The 18621-nt window shown below is 39.5% G+C and overlaps 1 protein-coding gene across 1 annotated transcript in view; it reads right to left on the bottom strand.

Moving 5' to 3' along the window:
• The window catches only part of LOC117544673 (sodium channel protein type 4 subunit alpha-like), a 145055-nt gene extending 127948 nt beyond the window's left edge, over positions 1-17107 (bottom strand). The window contains 5 exon segments of the mRNA XM_034213940.1: positions 5154-5282; positions 6827-6916; positions 15675-15793; positions 16235-16378; positions 16949-17107. Of these exon segments, the coding sequence (XP_034069831.1) occupies positions 5154-5282; positions 6827-6916; positions 15675-15793; positions 16235-16378; positions 16949-17071 (605 nt within the window). The 5' untranslated portion in view covers positions 17072-17107.
• Between the last annotated feature and the right edge of the window lie 1514 nt (positions 17108-18621).

Genomic DNA, 18621 nt, shown 5'->3' with positions numbered 1-18621 from the left:
ATGGGGAACACGTGGTATGATATAACACGTGATAACGGATCTACAGACTCAATAACATCCCCCGTCTCATCACTATGACGTCTCCCAGTGTCAGTGTATTCTCTTCTTGTAAGTCCTGATGAATTCTCCTTCACACCCTTCCGTGACCCCATAATGTGTTTTTAACTGAAGGGAAGTGGTTACAAAAGGACAAAGGAACTGATTTTTTGGACAATGCCAGCGAAGCTCATGTTTCCCCTCTGATTTTGTAGGTGGTAGGTTTTATGGTTCTGCATCCTCACCACCATCAGGACTCTAGATTTGCAGGCGGCCCTTAGTGGAGGTGACTCTGCTTCATCACTAACCCCGCAGCCCAGCCTCGGGTCAAATATTGATCCATCGGTTCATTGAGATCGTTTATCTTCCCGCAGGCGTCCCTCGCTGACCCCCCCCTCCCCCACCCACTCCGTAACGCTCTGATTGATCGCCACCTGATCGCTAACCAAACCTAACGGCAGTGATTTCCCATCAGTCACTCAATTACCGGAGTGGACAGGTCACGCTCTTTTTTTTATGAGACATTACGACGGGTCAACAGCAGAGGGAACACTCAGAGCTGCAGAATCTGGATTTCTGTCTGGATTCAAATCAAGCTTTTTTTGTGTAAAGTGGGTTTAATTTTGAGTCTTGAGTTTTGTTTTTATGGATCAAAATAAAAATAATAAATGCACAGCCCTCGTCAGGTGACTGCATGAAAGGCATTTTAGGAAAGGTAATCCTTTGAGGAAGTTTCAGGGTAAACAATGGCACTAAAAGGAAAGTATGCATTTTATCATCTATACTTTAATGTCTATAAAAGTATACATATAGAGATGATTAAACTCATGGGAGGCAATATTAAAAACAAATCTTCAGAAGTAAAAGCAAGAAATATATACTTGTAAGAGTCATTTTAACTATATATATATATAAAGAGTCATTATTCAAAGGACTATTTTTGGTGACATTTTTCTCTCAAACTCAGTCCTGAGGACTTCGATCTTCCAGATTGTACCACCAAGATTTTAGAGTTAAGAGTAGTGGTGCATTCAAGGATGCTCTGAAATGTGAGTGTTGCAGCCGAAATGATTGTGTTGTAATTAAACAGGGGCCAATAAATCTTCAAACTGCATCGTCAACCCCCCCGGGGAGGTGCGTTTTTAATGGAGGGTCAAACTACACCCATCAAACCTCCGCCCACACAGGACACCCTGCCAAAAAAAAAGATTTAATTGAAGGAGAGCGGGTTTAACCGGGTTCAAATCCCACGAGGTCACGGTACTGTTTAACTCCAATTACTCAACAGAAAGTGACCAAACTTTGATCAATACACTGACACTTTGGAACCAGAAAAGTTATAATTTGGACAAATATAAGATTAAGAGTATATGTCCAGATTTGTAGAAAAATCTAGTGAAAAGTAATCTTTCTGACGTGCATTACGTTGATAAATGTCAACAATATAGAAAATAAATATGTACTTTGATCACAGCGAGGCTTATTTTGCCAGCTCGGACTTATAAAGTTTATAAGTGAAATACAACGGCTGAAGTTTTCTTTCGGACTGACAGCACAATGAGACAAACTTCTGCGGTTTCTCCTGACTTTGCAGAAGTGTCAGAATTTAACAAACACTCTGACGTCAACCCCCCGCTGCAGAGACCGCCATCTATTAGTCTTTATATTTAATTCCTCAGCCATAATCCCATCACTACAACACAGGAGTGTCCTGCCCTCTGATATATTACACTGCGTTTCTGCTCTGCAGCTCGTTTCCTGCACAGATGTTTCACATTAAAAGCCTTCCAGCAGCTCATGTTGCGTAATTGCTCCCCTCAGAAGTGTTGAATGTACTGTATGTTAAGAACTAAATATAAAAAACGTCAGCCATTCATTTTGACTTAATCAAGAGGCATTTTGCACCAATTTGTATGCATGATTTATTTAGTTTTGTTTCCTAAAATCAGTCATTAATGTGCTCAGTGAATTGATGTTGAGCCTTTAGCTTTCTTTTTCAAATGTAATTTGGAAAATGCATGCATGTCACTAAGAGAAAACCTTTTATTTTCTATTAAAACGATGAGTTAAGTGATCCTATTTGCCCATTTTTGTTTCTTGTTGAATATTTCAATTTTTTCTCCTAGTATAAATATATCCATGTATATTTTGAACTCAAGTATTATTATATGTAACCATGAAATCATAAATATGGGTGAATACCTTGTAATCTGATCATTTACAGAATGGAGTGAAAGTTATAAAAATATGTTGTGAAATATGGTGATGATGTATTACACTAAACATAAATATAAATGCAACACTTTTGTTTTTGCTCCCATTTTTCATGAGATGAACTCAAAGATCTAAAACATTTTCTATACACACAAAATAACCATTTCTCTCAAATATTGTTCACAAATCTGAAAAAATCTGTCATAGTGAGCACTTCTCCTTTGCCGAGATAATCCATCCCACCTCACAGGTGTGGCATATCAAGATGCTGATTAGACAGCATGATTATTGCACAGGTGTGCCTTAGGCTGGCCACAATAAAAGGCCACTCTGAAATGTTCAGTTTTATCACACAGCACAATGCCACAGATGTCGCAAGTTTTGAGGGAGCGTGCAATTGGCATGCTGACAGCAGGAATGTCCACCAGAGCTGTTGCCCGTGAATTGAATGTTAATTTCTCTACCATAAGCCGTCTCCAAAGGCGTTTCAGAGAATTTGGCAGTACATCCAACCAGCCTCACAACCGCAGACCATGTGTAACCACACCAGCCCAGGACCTCCACATCCAGCATGTTCACCTCCAAGATCGTCTGAGACCAGCCACTCGGACAGCTGCTGCAACAATCGGTTTGCATAACCAAAGAATTTCTGCACAAACTGTCAGAAACCGTCTCAGGGAAGCTCATCTGCATGCTCGTCGTCCTCATCGGGGTCTCGACCTGACTCCGGTTCATCGTCGTAACCGACTTGAGTGGGCAAATGTTCACATTCGATGGCGTCTGGCACGTTGGAGAGGTGTTCTCTTCACGGATGAATCCCGGTTGTCACTGTTCAGGGCAGATGGCAGACAGCGTGTGTGGCGTCGTGTGTGTGAGCGGTTTTCTGATGTCAATGTTGTGAATCGAGTGGCCCATGGTGGTGGTGGGGTTATGGTATGGGCAGGAGTATGTTATGGACGACGAACACAGGTGCATTTTATTGATAGCATTGTGAATGCACAGAGATACCGTGACGAGATCCTGAGGCCCATTGTTGTGCCATTCATCCACGACCATCACCTCATGTTGCAGCATGATAATGCACGGCCCCATGTTGCAAGGATCTGTACACAATCCCTGGAGGCTGAAAACATCCCAGTTCTTGCATGGCCAGCATACTCACCGGATATGTCACCCATTGAGCATGTTTGGGATGCTCTGGATCGGCGTATACGACAGCGTGTTCCAGTTCCTGCCAATATCCAGCAACTTCGCACAGCCATTGAAGAGGAGTGGACCAACATTCCACAGGCCACAATCAACAACCTGATCAACTCTATGCGAAGATGTGTTGCACTGCGTGAGGCAAATGGTGGTCACACCAGATACTGACTGGTTTTCGGACCCCCCCAGACCCCCCCAATAAAGCAAAACTGCACGTTTCAGAGTGGCCTTTTATTGTGGCCAGCCTAAGGCACACCTGTGCAATAATCATGCTGTCTAATCAGCATCTTGATATGCCACACTTGTGAGGTGGGATGGATTATCTCTGCAAAGGAGAAGTGCTCACTATCACAGATTTTTTCAAATTTGTGAACAATATTTGAGAGAAATGGTTATTTTGTGTATATAGAAAATGTTTTAGATCTTTGAGTTCATCTCATGAAATTTGGGAGCAAAAACAAAAGTATTGCATTTATATTTTTGTTCAGTGTAGGTAACAATTTGTATGGATGATACCTAAATAAAAATCGGCCAAATAATACTCAACAAACAAAAACAAACAAATATCATTGAGTGAGAACAGCATTTTTGACTTTTTTAAGATCCAACCATTTTTTAAGTATTAATGTTTATGAGAGACATTTTCTGTAGTTAGACTGCCTTGCCAATTTTAGTTGTACTTTGGATTAAACGATTTTATACACAATATATGTAGTATTTGTTTTTGACCAACACAGTGCTTTTTCATTTCACGTAGGTTTTTTTGTATTTAAAAATAATCTAAAACAGATATTCTCCATCTCTAATCGCATGACAGAGATTGAGGAAGCACACTTAGGCCCATTCCCAAACCGCCCCCTACACCCTACCCCTACCCCTACACCCTACCCCTCCGTTTGCGCGTTCACGCGGAGGGTCCGCCATATTGAGGGCTGTTCCAAAGCAACGAGTGTGGAGGGGGAGTGGGCTATCAAGCCCTCAAACAGCGAGTCTGCAGCAGTGCTGACTTGAGACCGGTCTCTACCTGACCGGAGTCAACGCTGTGTGTGTCCGTCAGGAAACACGCTGTTTACAAGTAGTTCCAGCAAACATCCACTGATAAACTGCGATGTTAACAACCTCATGATAACCTCATATGTTTTTAACTGAGGATCAAACCTGTGTTTAGTCTAGAAAAAGGTAAATGTGTACATTTTATTATAAAGTTGTGTATATTTACAGACCGTTGCAAAAACTAAGAAGCTTATAAACATCAGGTTTAAAACTAAAAGAGCTTTGAAACACAATGAAAGATGTTTGGAGTTTTATTTGAGTTATTCATTTAAACTTTTTGTCTAAGAGATGCTGATTTGAAACCGTTGTTACATACAGTTACGGCATTTCCTGTTTCTGCCGGAGAGAGGGGAGGCCGTCCCAAAGCTTGCTGCTGTATTTACTCCCTCCATCTGACAGGAGGGAGCCTCGTTGAGCTGCGAGTGTGGCTACAGACGGAGTTCACTCCATCACGGAGGGGATGGGTCGAGGGAGTGGTTTGGGATTGGGCCTAAAACACTTGTCATTGGAGTGAATGAGAAGTCAAGAGTTTGTGTAGTATTGAGTGTGTGTGTGTGTGTGTGTGTGTGTGTGTGTGTGTGTGTGTGTGTGTGTGTGTGTGTGTGTGTGTGTGTGTGTGTGTGTGTGTGTGTGTGAGCTTGACTCACGCCATGACAATGACGCTGAAATCGAGCCAGTTCCAGGGGTCCCTCAGGAAGGTGAAGGGCCCCACGCAGAACCCCCTCGCCAAGATCTTTATCAACGACTCGAAGGTGTAGATACCTGTGAAGGTGTACCTGGAGGGGAGTGAAAACAGGAAGGTGGTAAAGACGGAGATAGAAATGGGAAGTGACATATTTGTTAGGGAAGAGGATTTAGACGGAAAGGAAAATGAGGAATGGTAGAATAGCAAATAAAGTGGAAAAGGAGGTAGAGTGAGATGAGGAAGTAAAAGAGAATGAGAAAGTGGAAGCCAGAGGGGATTTAAGGTCAGAAAGGTGGAAGAGAATACAAAAATATATATATATAATAGATGAGAATGTAGAGAGGAAGAAGACAGGAACAAGAGAAGAGGACGCAACAGGGAGTAAAACGTTAAGATGAGATGTTTGAAGTAAAAGAGGAAGTAGACAGGAAACAAAGAGGAAACAGGTGGAGAGGGAAATGACAAATGTTAGGGATGAAAAGTTAGAAAAAGAAGAATAAAGACAAGAAAAGAGGGAGTCAAAAAAGACAAGAAGAAGCCAATAAATATATTCATAAAATGAGCAGAACTCTCCACCAGAAATCCTTGACTTATTTATTTTGTCCCCAGAAACAAGTTTGAACGGACAGGAAGTGAAGCGTAGAGACAGACAGCGAGGAAGGAGGCACGTCACAGAGAGGAAATGTCTTGTGAAAAACTAACCCTACATGAAGCATGATTTAGACTTTCCCACGTTTTTAGTTTTGTTTGTTCTAGATTTGTGTTTATTTTGCTGTTCGGTTCTCCCTGTCATGTTTTCCTCCTTGTTTATTGTCTGGTCTCTCTCTCTGTGTTTTTCCTCCTGTCGTTAGTTTCCCTGGTGTGTCTAATTGTCTGATTGTGTTCACCTGTGGCCCTTGTGTTTCTCCTCCCCTGCCCGGCTGTTTCTCGTCCTGTGATTACCCCTCCCTGTATTTAGTCTCTTCCTGTGTTCAGTGTTGGTTCGTCTTTGTTTGTGACTGAGTTCACCGGTGAGAGTTCTGTTTTGTCCAAGTTATTTTTATTTTATCCTTGAAATAAAGGCTTTTTTCAGCGTTATCTGCATTTGGGTCCTGCTTGCTTCACTCACCGTAACATCTGAGTGCTAGCATGATGATGATAGTATAAAGCTCATCTCTTTCGACTCCACTTCGAGCAATACAATTACTAACAAAGCACTTATATACTAATAAAGGACTGGCTTATCTAAAGCCAGATGAGTAGCACTTGAAATGTTTTGGCTCTATGAAACCTGATGTACTTATGATTCTGTTTTCTTCAAGTTTCTTATTGTAAGTCGCTTTGGATAAAAGTGTCAGCTAAATGCAATGTAATGTCAATGGAAAAACTAAAAACAGTTTGTTAGCAACAGTGACAAAAAGATGGAAAATCTTCATATACTAAAAGTGAGACTGGCTAAATCTTGATCGTCACAGTATGAACAAGAGTGAAAACGGCTGCTGAAAAAACATTTGTTGCGACTTTACTCCCATTAAAAACGAATTTGGTGCATTCACAAAATTGAAAAAAAGGCATTAGACCAAAATTAGCTTTGACATTGATTTCCAGACGGTCAGACAGGCAGACAGACACAGGCAGGCAGGCAGGTGTACTTACTCCAGGTACTTGGCCCAGTACGCCGGTTCTGACATGGCCATGAAGCAGCAGTTGGTCAGGATGGTGCACATGATGAACAGACTGAATAATGTGAAGCAGGTCAAGGAAGAAAAAACTATTTATATCATACATGTTCATGATAGAAATAAAAAGAAACATCATCTGCATTATGAATTTGTTCCTAATTTGGGGAAAAAGCCTGGTCATTTTGCAAAGGCACGTCATGTTTGCAGCTATGAAACACTGTGTCCTTGATTCATTTATATTTCACTCTTTTATTGAACATGTTGCTTTAACTTTATTGTATGGCTCATTATTAACTTAACTTCTCATGTTTGTTTAATATTCAATATATTTTATATTTTATTTTGGTCTAAAATGGAATAACAAAATCTAATTTCCCTCAGGATACATAAAGTATTCAGATTCTGAATTAGGTTTAACTAAAGATTAGATATTATAATGAATGAACTTGTAATTTGACAACCATAAATAAATACAAGTTGTGTTTGTATCTGCTTTTATGAAATTTGAATAAAAGGCAAGTACATGTGACTTCTTCCATTAAGGTTTCTGACTCTGTTGCCCAGAAATAAAAACATTGTTGAGTGAAAAATAGTTTTTACAGCTTGTTGGCTCGCAGGTCTGTGGAGTTTAGCAGAGAAGTGCCAGAAAGATAATTAGAAAGTCAATTTAGTGTTCTTTTCTGTGATAAACGCTCTTACTCACTGCGGAAAAGAGCAGAGAGTCAAATGTAAAAATGTAAATGTCCTCAGTGTAACGTTGGCGAAGCTTTTAGGACTTCTTCCCTCAGTGAGTGTCAGCTAAATGTTATATAATAATGGAAGTGTAGAAACATCTGCCTTTGAAGGGATTTTACATGTGCTTCCTTTTGATTTGAGATATTTCTATCTGATTTCCCATTAGAGGCTTCATAGAGAGGAAGTGAACTGTGTGTCTTTTCCACATGCATGTCCGAATACCAAATCCAATAAAGCAAATGAATATGCCATTAACAGCATGCACAATGTCCGCAGGGAAGAAATAAAGGGAAGTGAACTTAAAATGGATGAAGATTGTGGTACATTTTACTATAAGTATTGTTTTAAAATAAAACCCTTTTTCTACATTATTACATTACTTTATTTGATATGATGTTTTGGATTAAGTGTACCCTCTGGATAAAGTGATTCAGATACTTTCAAAAATATTAATAATAATCCTCATCATTAATATGTTTAAAAGTACATTTGAGTCATTTTTAATAAACTTACATGCAAGATCTTAAAGAGATACAAATCCTTGCTGCAAGTAGTTGTTTCTTATAATAATAATAATGATAATAATAATTTGTGGTTAATTGGGATAATAAACCATTTTTGTAAATGTGATATCCCAGAAAAGCTTAGAAAAAAGTTTTTTTAACTCAAGAACTTCACTAATTATAATTTCCCCTACTGTATATGACCTATATAGAGTGTTGAAGGAATGAGACCTAAACCCTGTGATGAGTCAACATTTTAGCACTTCCTGTTCCCTCGTATGGAAGTCAATGTTTTTATGAACATGTTGAAAGGGCTTGCCAACAGATGTCTTATCGAACATTAGCCGCCTTTACCTTAGCAACGTGGGAAGAAGGAGGCATAAAAGCACAAGACCTTAATTCTGGTTTCTCACATTTTTTCAAATTGTGAGAAAGTCAGATCTGAGGTTACCAAATGATTTGAGGGCCCTGGTGTAGATGAAGTGCTTTATGGATCATGTATTGTGACGCGGTAACTTTTTCAAAGTGTCAGAAGGCAGCGCTACATGTTAAGTATCACCTTCACACACATGAGGTGGGAGAGCCCTCGCTCTGATGTCAATCAAAGTTATAAATGAATCTTAATTATTGTAATTTGGCAGCAGGAACACACTCCAAACTCCAGCTGAAAGTTGTTCGAGCCGCGGGGTAATTGTTGATTGAGTGCCGGCTGTAATGATGGCGAGGTAACAGGGTTAGCGATTGACAAACAACGCAAACGTCCCCCCGTGCCGCCGGGAGATAATTACGCTGTAATGACAGACCTGCTGTTATGGCCCTCCCAGGCCACCATACCAGTAATGTAATTACACCTCCCACACCCTCCGCGGGATCTTCCTCCCTCTTTCCATATCTCCCTCACCTCCATCACTCAATATTTTCTCTTTCTGAGCATTGAATTACTTTTCTGTTCTAATTAAAACCAACACTGTAACCAATGCTCTTATTTCGAAAGAATAGTATCCCGAGTCATTTTGTGTTCACTCTAAGCCTCAAATGTATCAAATATTTTCATGACTGATCAAAATGCCAATTATGTTATCATTAATTGAGTTGGTTCATATTCTCTTTACTGTTATTCTACGGACGAAAAGTTTATTATTCCGCCGGTATTTTGGCCCTCTTCTTCTCCCGCATTGAACATCGCAGAAACTCCGTTCAAACATCAAAACGTTCAGCTCGGTCGGGAATCGATGGCTATTACTTTTCTCATTCATAACTTTCATAATTCCAGAGATACATCCCATAATACATCACATTTTTAACATTGAAGTCAATGGAGGAAATCTTCAGACTTCAACAAATCTTCATGCGACTTCAACTGCTAACTGTTCATTCATACTTTCACTCAGAAACCTCATTCCAACTTTCAAATGTTACAAATCTTTCTGACATTATTCGTGTGAAACAACTTTTAAATCTGATTCTTACTTTTAGAGATATTAACATTTGTTCAGACCTTGTTTTCGAGGTTTTCTTCACATTTTAACATTAACTAGAGTGCGTGATGTCACAGCTAGAGGGTGAGAAATCTTGAAATTTGCCTTCATATATTTTTTTTAAACTGCCATAATTCCCAAACCCTACATTCCTGAGACATAATTTATCATGATAAACGTAGGAAAACATCTCGTAGCTTGAAAAATGACAAATAATTAAGCAAAAAATAATCCAACAAAATGCCTCTTGAGGGCATGAAGTGACAAAAACGTTCAACATTCCTCCATTGAAGCCCATTGTAATTTCAGGCAGATATTTCCTCACGGTAGCAGCCGCACACCTTTAGTTAAACTGCCAAAAAGGCCACATTATTAACCCAAAACTACACAAAAATTACACTTCAGATACTCAACTTCCTTGACATGCTTCACGTTTTGAGATTTCACAGATATCTGTTACGGTTCTTCCACAAAACGTTCACATGTAAGAGGTTCATCTCTCATTCAGAACAATGAAGCCTTTGAAGTCTAGGCACCTCGTTAGCTCAACTATAAACACCTGTGCAATGGAACACGATGATGTCATAACTCCAACTGCCATGCAGCAGACTTCAACAGTCCAGCTGTGAAGACATCTTCTGGACAGTTTTGAGATTTCTCCAAATGCCGTTGCCATGGCAACACAATGCTCGCCTTGAAACATGGTTTTCTCATAGCTTCAGTGAAAATACTCCAAACAGCCCAGAACTTCACAGGTTTGATAACGATGCAGCCATCAATGCATCTAAGCGTAGTATGGGGTGTCATGAAATGCCGTTGCCATGGCGACAGACCACTCGCCATGAAACACGATGAGGCTGTAAGTCCAATGGACACGGTCCAATCGTCCCCCAATCTTCACTTGTATATCACCGGTCCATGCCTCAACAGCTCTACGCCAAATCTGAGATCTCACCATATGCCGTTTCCATGGAAACGCATCCCTCGCCATAAAACATGATGTCGCTATAAGTCCAATGGACACGGTCCAATCGTCCCCCAATCTTCACTTGTATATCACCGGTCCATGCCTCCACAGCTCTACGCCAACTCTGAGATCTCACCATATGCCGTTTCCATGGAAACGCATCCCTCGCCATAAAACATGATGTCGCTATAAGTCCAATGGACACGGTCCAATCGTCCCCCAATCTTCACTTGTATATCACCGGTCCATGCCTCCACAGCTCTACGCCAACTCTGAGATCTCACCATATGCCATTTCCATCCCTCGCCATAAAACATGATGTTGCTATAACTCCTATGAAAATGTTCAAAAAGTGCTCAAACTTCACATGTGTGCTAACAGTCCAGCCGTGAAGACATCTACGGGACACTTTTGAGATTTCTTCAAATGCCGTTGCCATGGCAACACAATGCTCGCCATGAAACACGGCTTTCTCATAACTTCAGTGAAAATACTCCAAACGCCCCAAAACTTCACAGGTTTGTTAACGATGCAGCCATCAACGCATCTAAGCGTATTATGGGGTGTCATCAAATGCCGTTGCCATGGTGACAGATCATTCGCCATCAAGTTAGTTCAGAAGTTTGCAGTTCAAATATTCTGCTCCTTTTCCAAGCCTTTTTACTTTCTTTTCTTCTCTCATCACACATTCAAGCCCCGTGTTCATGTATCATTTCAATCTAAATTCTTCACTTTCTTCTTACACATTTCATTTTAATCTAAATTCTTCACTTTCTTCTTACACATTTCATTTTAATCTAAATGATTCACTTTCTTCTTACACATTACATTTCAGCATAGCAGTTTAGCGTCAGCTTTTCAGCATAAAGCATTCCCACTAGCAATTTCTTCAGGAATTGCATTCTCTAGTTAATCATGGGATACTGAGCCAACAGATATCAATCAATCAATCAATGTTTATTTATATAGCCCAATATCACAAATGTTACATTTGTCTCAGTGGACTTTACAGTTTGTACAGAATATCAGTATGACAATACGACACCCTCTGTCCTTAGACCCTCTGTCCTTAGACCCTCACATCGTACAAGGAAAAACTTCAGATATTAGTGTAATATGTATTTCAATCTATAAATAATGCAAGGTTTTCTATATGTTATATAATTAAACTGAAGGAAGTAAATGTGTATTTTGTTTATTGCATGTAGTTTCCCAACATTTGCTGCAGACAGTTTGAAACACATTAAAGTAACTAGTAACAGAACTTACAATTCTATTATAGTTTGCATATCAATTAAATCAAAACTTCTCCTTAATGCCTCCTGGGCATGAGAATCTGATTAGAGAATAGCTATTGTTTACATGATTGTTAATCATCTTTATTTGTCATTACATTAATGTAATCCACTTCTCTTGGACTTCTCTCGACTTATAAATAACTCTTGATGTAAAAAAACAAAAGGTCAATAATCTTGTGCCAAAGCTGTAGTGCTTACACAATGTTTTTAAACCAGGAGACGCAGCTGGTGATTAACGTGTTCCTGGAGCAATGCCTCAAGGGAAACAAAGTCAAAGGGGTGTCCTCCAGAAGCAAAGCCCCATGGGATATGTAGTCAAATAGTGTTTTCTGTTAGAACAGACAGGTGGTGTTAATACTGATTACCTACAGAGAAAACACACAATTGCAATTTGTTTTCAAGTGTGCGTGTGTTTGTTCTTCTACCCTCCTCTCATCTCATAATTGTACTCTGTTTTACTTATATTTTAAATTATTATTTAAAGTTTTTTATTTAATTATATTTTACTATATTAGAATATATAATATATTAGATCTTTTATATTTAATCATTATTTCATTTATTTTGTATATTTTATTTTAGTTATTTTACTCTTTTTACTCTATTTCACTCTCCTCGTGTTATTATTCTTTCTTGCCTAATGAAACATATGTGCATATGTATTGTACATATTCCAGTTAACAACGTCTGTGTGTGTGTGTCCACCTCACACCCCGGCTTGTCATGGTGGCGCCACTGTGGTCGGGCATGAATCCAACAAACACTTGATCTCACACACACTTATAAAAACACTCACACACACACTAAAACTCCACTTCACCACTGCAGCTTGTACCCTTACAACGACACACACTTGTCCTAAGTTTTGTTTTGACCACACACACTCAAACACACACATACATCAGCAGCGCCACACCTCCGCGGCGACCTCTCCCCCCTCTTATCCCCCGAAAACAGCAGCGTGTCCACCGTTCGACGTCTCTCAACACCCGCCGCCTCCCCCGGTAAAAATAGACGAGTGTGATGTGAGGGGGGAGGGAGGGGAGAGATATGAAGGGGGGCTGGTGTTGAGTTTTGGGTGTGAGGTCATATCTGTCAGGACGCCGGCGTAGCGTGGGACGGGGCGACTGGCAATAATCCTAACCTATAGACGTATATAAATACATTTATTTACATTCACCATTCATGTGTTGTACCTACTCCTTTTTTATACTTTTTAAAATTCTTATAATCAATGTGTTTCTTATTGCTGCTTTGACTCCTGTATTTCCTAAGAGAGATTATTAAGGCTTTATTTTATATTACCTTACATTTTCTTTTAATCTGGAAACTAATGTCACTTTGATCTCTTCACACGTGATCTTCTGATAAAAAGTTTTTAATGGCCGTATTTTAGATCATATTTGACATTGAGGTAAAAAAAAAACTTGACTAGACAAGAAAGCGTACAAAAGTACATTAAAACATTTCAATATGAGAATAGAAGCTGTCGTATAAAATAACATTCAGAGGCTTCATTTAAGAGTCTTATTTTGAAAATGATTTAGTAATATGAGTGTGAAGTGGAAGCAAATCACTTTAATCCAGAGGGCACACTGACTCAAAAAGGCTCAATTATCACATAAAAAAATTCTCATTCTAGAGAAAGGGTCCAATTTTTAAATAATACCATGCCTCAATTTCCACCACTTTTAAGGTTTTCTGCACTTATTTCTTCTCACTGCACGTTATGCATCAATGCCATTGCACACTTTTAAGGGACGTTTTGGAAATAAAGCTTAAACAAAAGAGATTAAATCACATGCGAAAAGATGATAACCTTGATAAAGACCTTGGGCCAGACAACCAACTTATTTTACTCGGATCACAATAAATGCACCCTAGTATAAACCCATGTATGTTTTCATATGCATTTGAAGAAACTGTAATTATTCAAAATCTTCCACCAGATATCAGTCTTCTAACACATTCAATCGAATGAATATGTTATGTAATTGACCAACAGGTGTGTGAAAAACACAACAAACATACCTGTAAGAGGCAGTTGGTCAAAGTTCACGGGTGGAAATTCTGAGTGTGTGTGTGTTTGCGTGCATGTCTGTGTGGGTGTGTGGTGTGTGCAGGGGCCACCTTGATAGGAAATATTTACTGGTCATGTTTATAGCTGTCCAGACAGCTCAAGATGATATCTGACTCAGAAATACGACCGACGGGATGAGCCCTTAGACACACACACACACACACACACACACACACACACACACACACACACACACACACACACAGACACACACACACAGACAGTTTACATGATTGGTAAACACACCGTCACCTCTAAATATGCCTGGACAGCATTCTGCTATAGGAGCAGGTGTAAAATTGACAATTTAAAGCAAAAATGATATTCAAAATGTATTTAAATCTAGCATAAAATTGTAATGATGATTGATAAAGATTGTTGTTGCTAATGATAAAGATCTGTGTTGCTGGGAAATGGTATTGCAGATGTTTTGCTGAGTCTTATATGATTTGATTTTTTTTATCCAGCATCAGTAAACGTTTTCTAGAAATGTGTACTGTACCCTGCAACCTGGTTAAGTTTTTATCAATTTGAAATCAGCCACATGGTCATTAAACAGTCTGATATCAAAGTGTATGATAAGTGTATACCTTATGTAAGTATTCAAATGTGTGATGAATGTTATGTAACCTACAGTATAATCAATGCAATTAATGTATTGTGATCAAAATCACTCTAATACCTTCTTGACTGCATTAGAATCCTCAATTAATGGAGGGAGAAAATACGTTAATTTCACATCATCTTTTCTCACAACCTCTAATAACCTCTTCTCTTTTGGCTACTTGCCTTTTTTATGATGGAAATTCAGGAAGATAACTTCTCACAACTTCTCATTTGTCAGTGTATTTATTATGTTTGCCATTAAAGCAATTCATTGATCGTCATGCCAGCTGAAGGTAATCAGGTTAATGTAATGGAGTTCAGATGTATGGAATGGGTCACTACACATTAATTAACCATTAATAACCATGTAATACTGCACCAAGAAAACGAAAAATTCAAGAAACATATAATGACTAAAGCCAGTATGAACTTAAATAAATATTTTGTATCATCCAACAACATTATTATTATAATACGGAAGAGGATTAGGGTGAAGAAATCTTAGAATTCTGACTTTTTTCTCAGAACTTTTTTCATGTGGCCCTAATCCTCATCCGTATTATTATAATTATTTTGTTTGCTTTTTATTATTAAATACATTTTTTCATTATCATTTTCATTATTCATTTTTATTCTAAACGTTTGATTTGTGTATTAAATTCATCTGTTTTTATCACTTTTGAATATGTGTAAGGGCCATTTGGAGCTTTCAGTTTTAGAACAAGACTATTGAACAGATATATTTTGATATATGGTTAAAAGTATGATTTACGATGATTTAGATACTTTCTATACAGTACCACTTGGTAGATTAATATTACAGGGCTGCATCGTTTTAGAAATCATATATTTCTTAGTGTTAAAGGTAACTAAGTGTAAAAAAAAACCATTTCCGTTAAGTAAATTGCAAGTTGTTCTAATTTCCACTTCACTACAGTAGAAGCCAACACTCTGTATGCAGCAGAGATGGAGCACGCATCATGTTTAAATCATCACACACACAGCCGTCAGGGTGGCCCAGCCGCACACCAACACTCACTCACACACACAAACACACACTGCTCTGTATCTGACCTCTAACCTCTGCCCTCCCTGCAGACACGGTCCCCCCAGCAGAAGACCATCATGCAGAGAACAGTGAGAGAAGAAGGATATGAATGAACCAGGATCTTGATGGAGATTCTGCGGATGGGGTTGAAGGGACTGAAGATGTAGAGAGCGGACGTGGCATTGAAGCGGAAGATGGCCTTCCCTTTGTTCAGGACTATGAAGGTCTGCAGGAGAGACAGAAAAACAGCTTTTTTAAAGTTTTTATTTCAGTTTGAGCAACTTACTGTTTAACTGTCAAACTAACTAACTGTCTAACTTATTGTCTAATTAACTAACGATCTAACTAACTAGATACATTATTATTAATAATAATAACAATAATAATAATAGAATAAATTATACATGAAAAATAAACAAAACATATAAATTAGTAAATAAAAAAACAGGGTGCAAAATGTTTGAATATTACCATCTTTTAAAATATGTGCAAAAAGCTAAGATGCAGCAAGAACATATTTCTCTATAGCTTTTACTAGCTTGCCTGTTCTCTGCTCTTCGGTGAAGTAGGCTGCCAAAGAGTCGATTTATCTTCCAGGGATTCTCCAAAAGGAAAGACGGGGTACTTCCAAACAAACACACACACACACTCTCACTGGGTCACCTACCCTCTTGCCTTTGAAGTAGTACTGGTCGATGTCCTCCAGGGGAACGCCAACCAGATGAGACGGGATGTCGGCAAAGATTCGCGGCAGCTGTTTCCCTGCCTCCAGGTCGGGCCGGCGCCGGGGGAGCACCACGTCACCCAGGTCCTACACACAAACACACACACACACACAAACACACACACACACACACACAAACACAGAGATCATCACCACCCCTCAAACAGTTCTCACATCTGCCTACAGAGGTGCAGAACTCCTCATTTTAGTCAGGTTTTAATACAAATAATAATACCTCCTCTTTTCCTTATGTACCTCCTCATTCCCTTCCTCACCTCTTTCTTTCCTCATCTACCTGCTGCTTTCCTTCTTGGCCTCCTTCTTCCCTTCCCTCCTCTACTTCCCTTTGTTATTTCCTTCAATCACCTCTCCTTTACCCTTTCTTCCTTGCCCACCTTCTTATTCCCTCATTGACTTCATTACCTTTTTCTTTCCTCCCCTACCTCCTACCTCCTTTTGTCATGTACCTCCTCCTTCTCTTCCCTTCTCTACTTCCTTCTTTATTTCCCTCAGTTGTATTTCTTGTTTGTCGTGTGTGTGTGTGTGTGTGTGTGTGTGTGTGTGTGTGTGTGTGTGTGTGTGTGTGTGTGTGTGTGTGTGTGTGTGTGTGTGTGTGTGTGTGTGTGTGTGTGTGTGTGTGTGTGTGTGTGTACGTACCTCCTGGTAGTGTTTGTTGCGTCGTGCCCGCTCCTGGGCGATGCGCTGCTCGATGGCCGCCAGGGAGTCCGGCGTGAAGCGCTGAAAGCTCTCTGGTCCCATTGGAAACACACAGCCAGCCATCTTCTCATCCTGATCCTGCTGCTGACTGGCCCAGTGTACCAGCTACACACAGAACAAGGTAACATGTGAATATATCATGAAAAGCATCGACTGAAATGTCATCATTTATGTGTAAGTCAAGCAACTTTCTCTCAAGCTGCATACTTGTCCTTCCTTCATTAATCAGAACTAGAATACTTTATGGGGTTTTTTGACAGTAAAATACAAAAAAATAAGAATAATAGGAATATTTATATCAACATAACAAAACATTCTTAACCCTTGTGCCCTCCTCGAATTTTCAACCTTTCGACCCCTTCGTGGCAAAAATGTACACGCCCATAACAACTGCTATTAAATCATCATACATCAATATTTTCTTTCTACTTTTTTTTTCATGAATCACTTAAACAACTTCTAACGTACTCAAAACTACCAAACATTCAATCATTTTCAGGATTTTAACCCTTTAAATGCATATTTCATTATTTGTTTCATTATTTACTCGGTATTCCTCTGTATTTCGGTACATGATTATCAATAAAATAAAGATATTTATAAAATGGATAAAAAAATGTGAGTGCCTTTTAGCAACACTGATACTAAAGAGAGCAGCAGGGAATTTCAGGACAATATGTACATTTTCGTTGTTTGGCTATTAAATCACAGGGAGACAAACCATAGAGGTGGAGACATTACATTACATTACATTACATGTCAATTGTTAGACGCTTTTATCCAAAGCGACTTACTTACATTCAATACTGTGGGCAATCCCCACAGGAACAATTTGGGGTGAAGGTGTCCAAGGACACAGCGGAATGTTGACTGCAGCGGGATTCAAACCAGTGCCCCCGTGATCCGAAGATCAGCGCACTTATCACTGAGCCACAACCTCCTCAAAACGAATATAGTTTTGCAGGTGTGATACACATTTTTTTTAATTTGTGTCTATAATAATGAATAACAAATTTATTCTAAGCTGGACCTTATTACACTTAACATAATCTTCTGAACAAGGACACTGTGTGGGTTTTATTCGCTGCAACAAATCCCAAACCTGGACTCAAACCAGGACACTGTGGTGATGTAAGAGGTTAATCTGCAGGTAGGGATCATGTTGCTATCTCCACATATACAGTAGAGTCAAATAATTATGGGATGTTCAGGTAATGAAGAGCAGCCCGACAAGTGTCTCATTAACAGTAAACGGGGCGATCGAGTATACAGTTACTTTGAGTTACTTAGAGAGAGAGAGGCTACAGAGTTCAGAGTGAGCTAGACTTACAAATAGTAACAGGTCCGTGTGTGTGTGTGTGTGTGTGTGTGTGTGTGTGTGTGTGTGTGCAACATGTTCTCACTCCCATCCCGTCACATATTGACGGACGGTCAGGGCCCCTCCCCGTCGCTATATTACGTACAGGGTACCCCTTGCCCGTCAGGCTTCTACGGGCAGGGCGTCCCATAGACCTTCATTGCGGACAGCGGACCCCTTGACCGTCAGGCTTCTACGGGCAGGGCGTCCCATAGACCTTCATAGACCACGTGATCAACAACAATGGCCGACCTTC

Source organism: Gymnodraco acuticeps, unplaced genomic scaffold (genome assembly GCF_902827175.1).
Source record: "Gymnodraco acuticeps unplaced genomic scaffold, fGymAcu1.1, whole genome shotgun sequence".
NCBI classification, from domain to species: domain Eukaryota; kingdom Metazoa; phylum Chordata; class Actinopteri; order Perciformes; family Bathydraconidae; genus Gymnodraco; species Gymnodraco acuticeps.
This window is presented reverse-complemented; position numbering and strand designations above follow the sequence as displayed.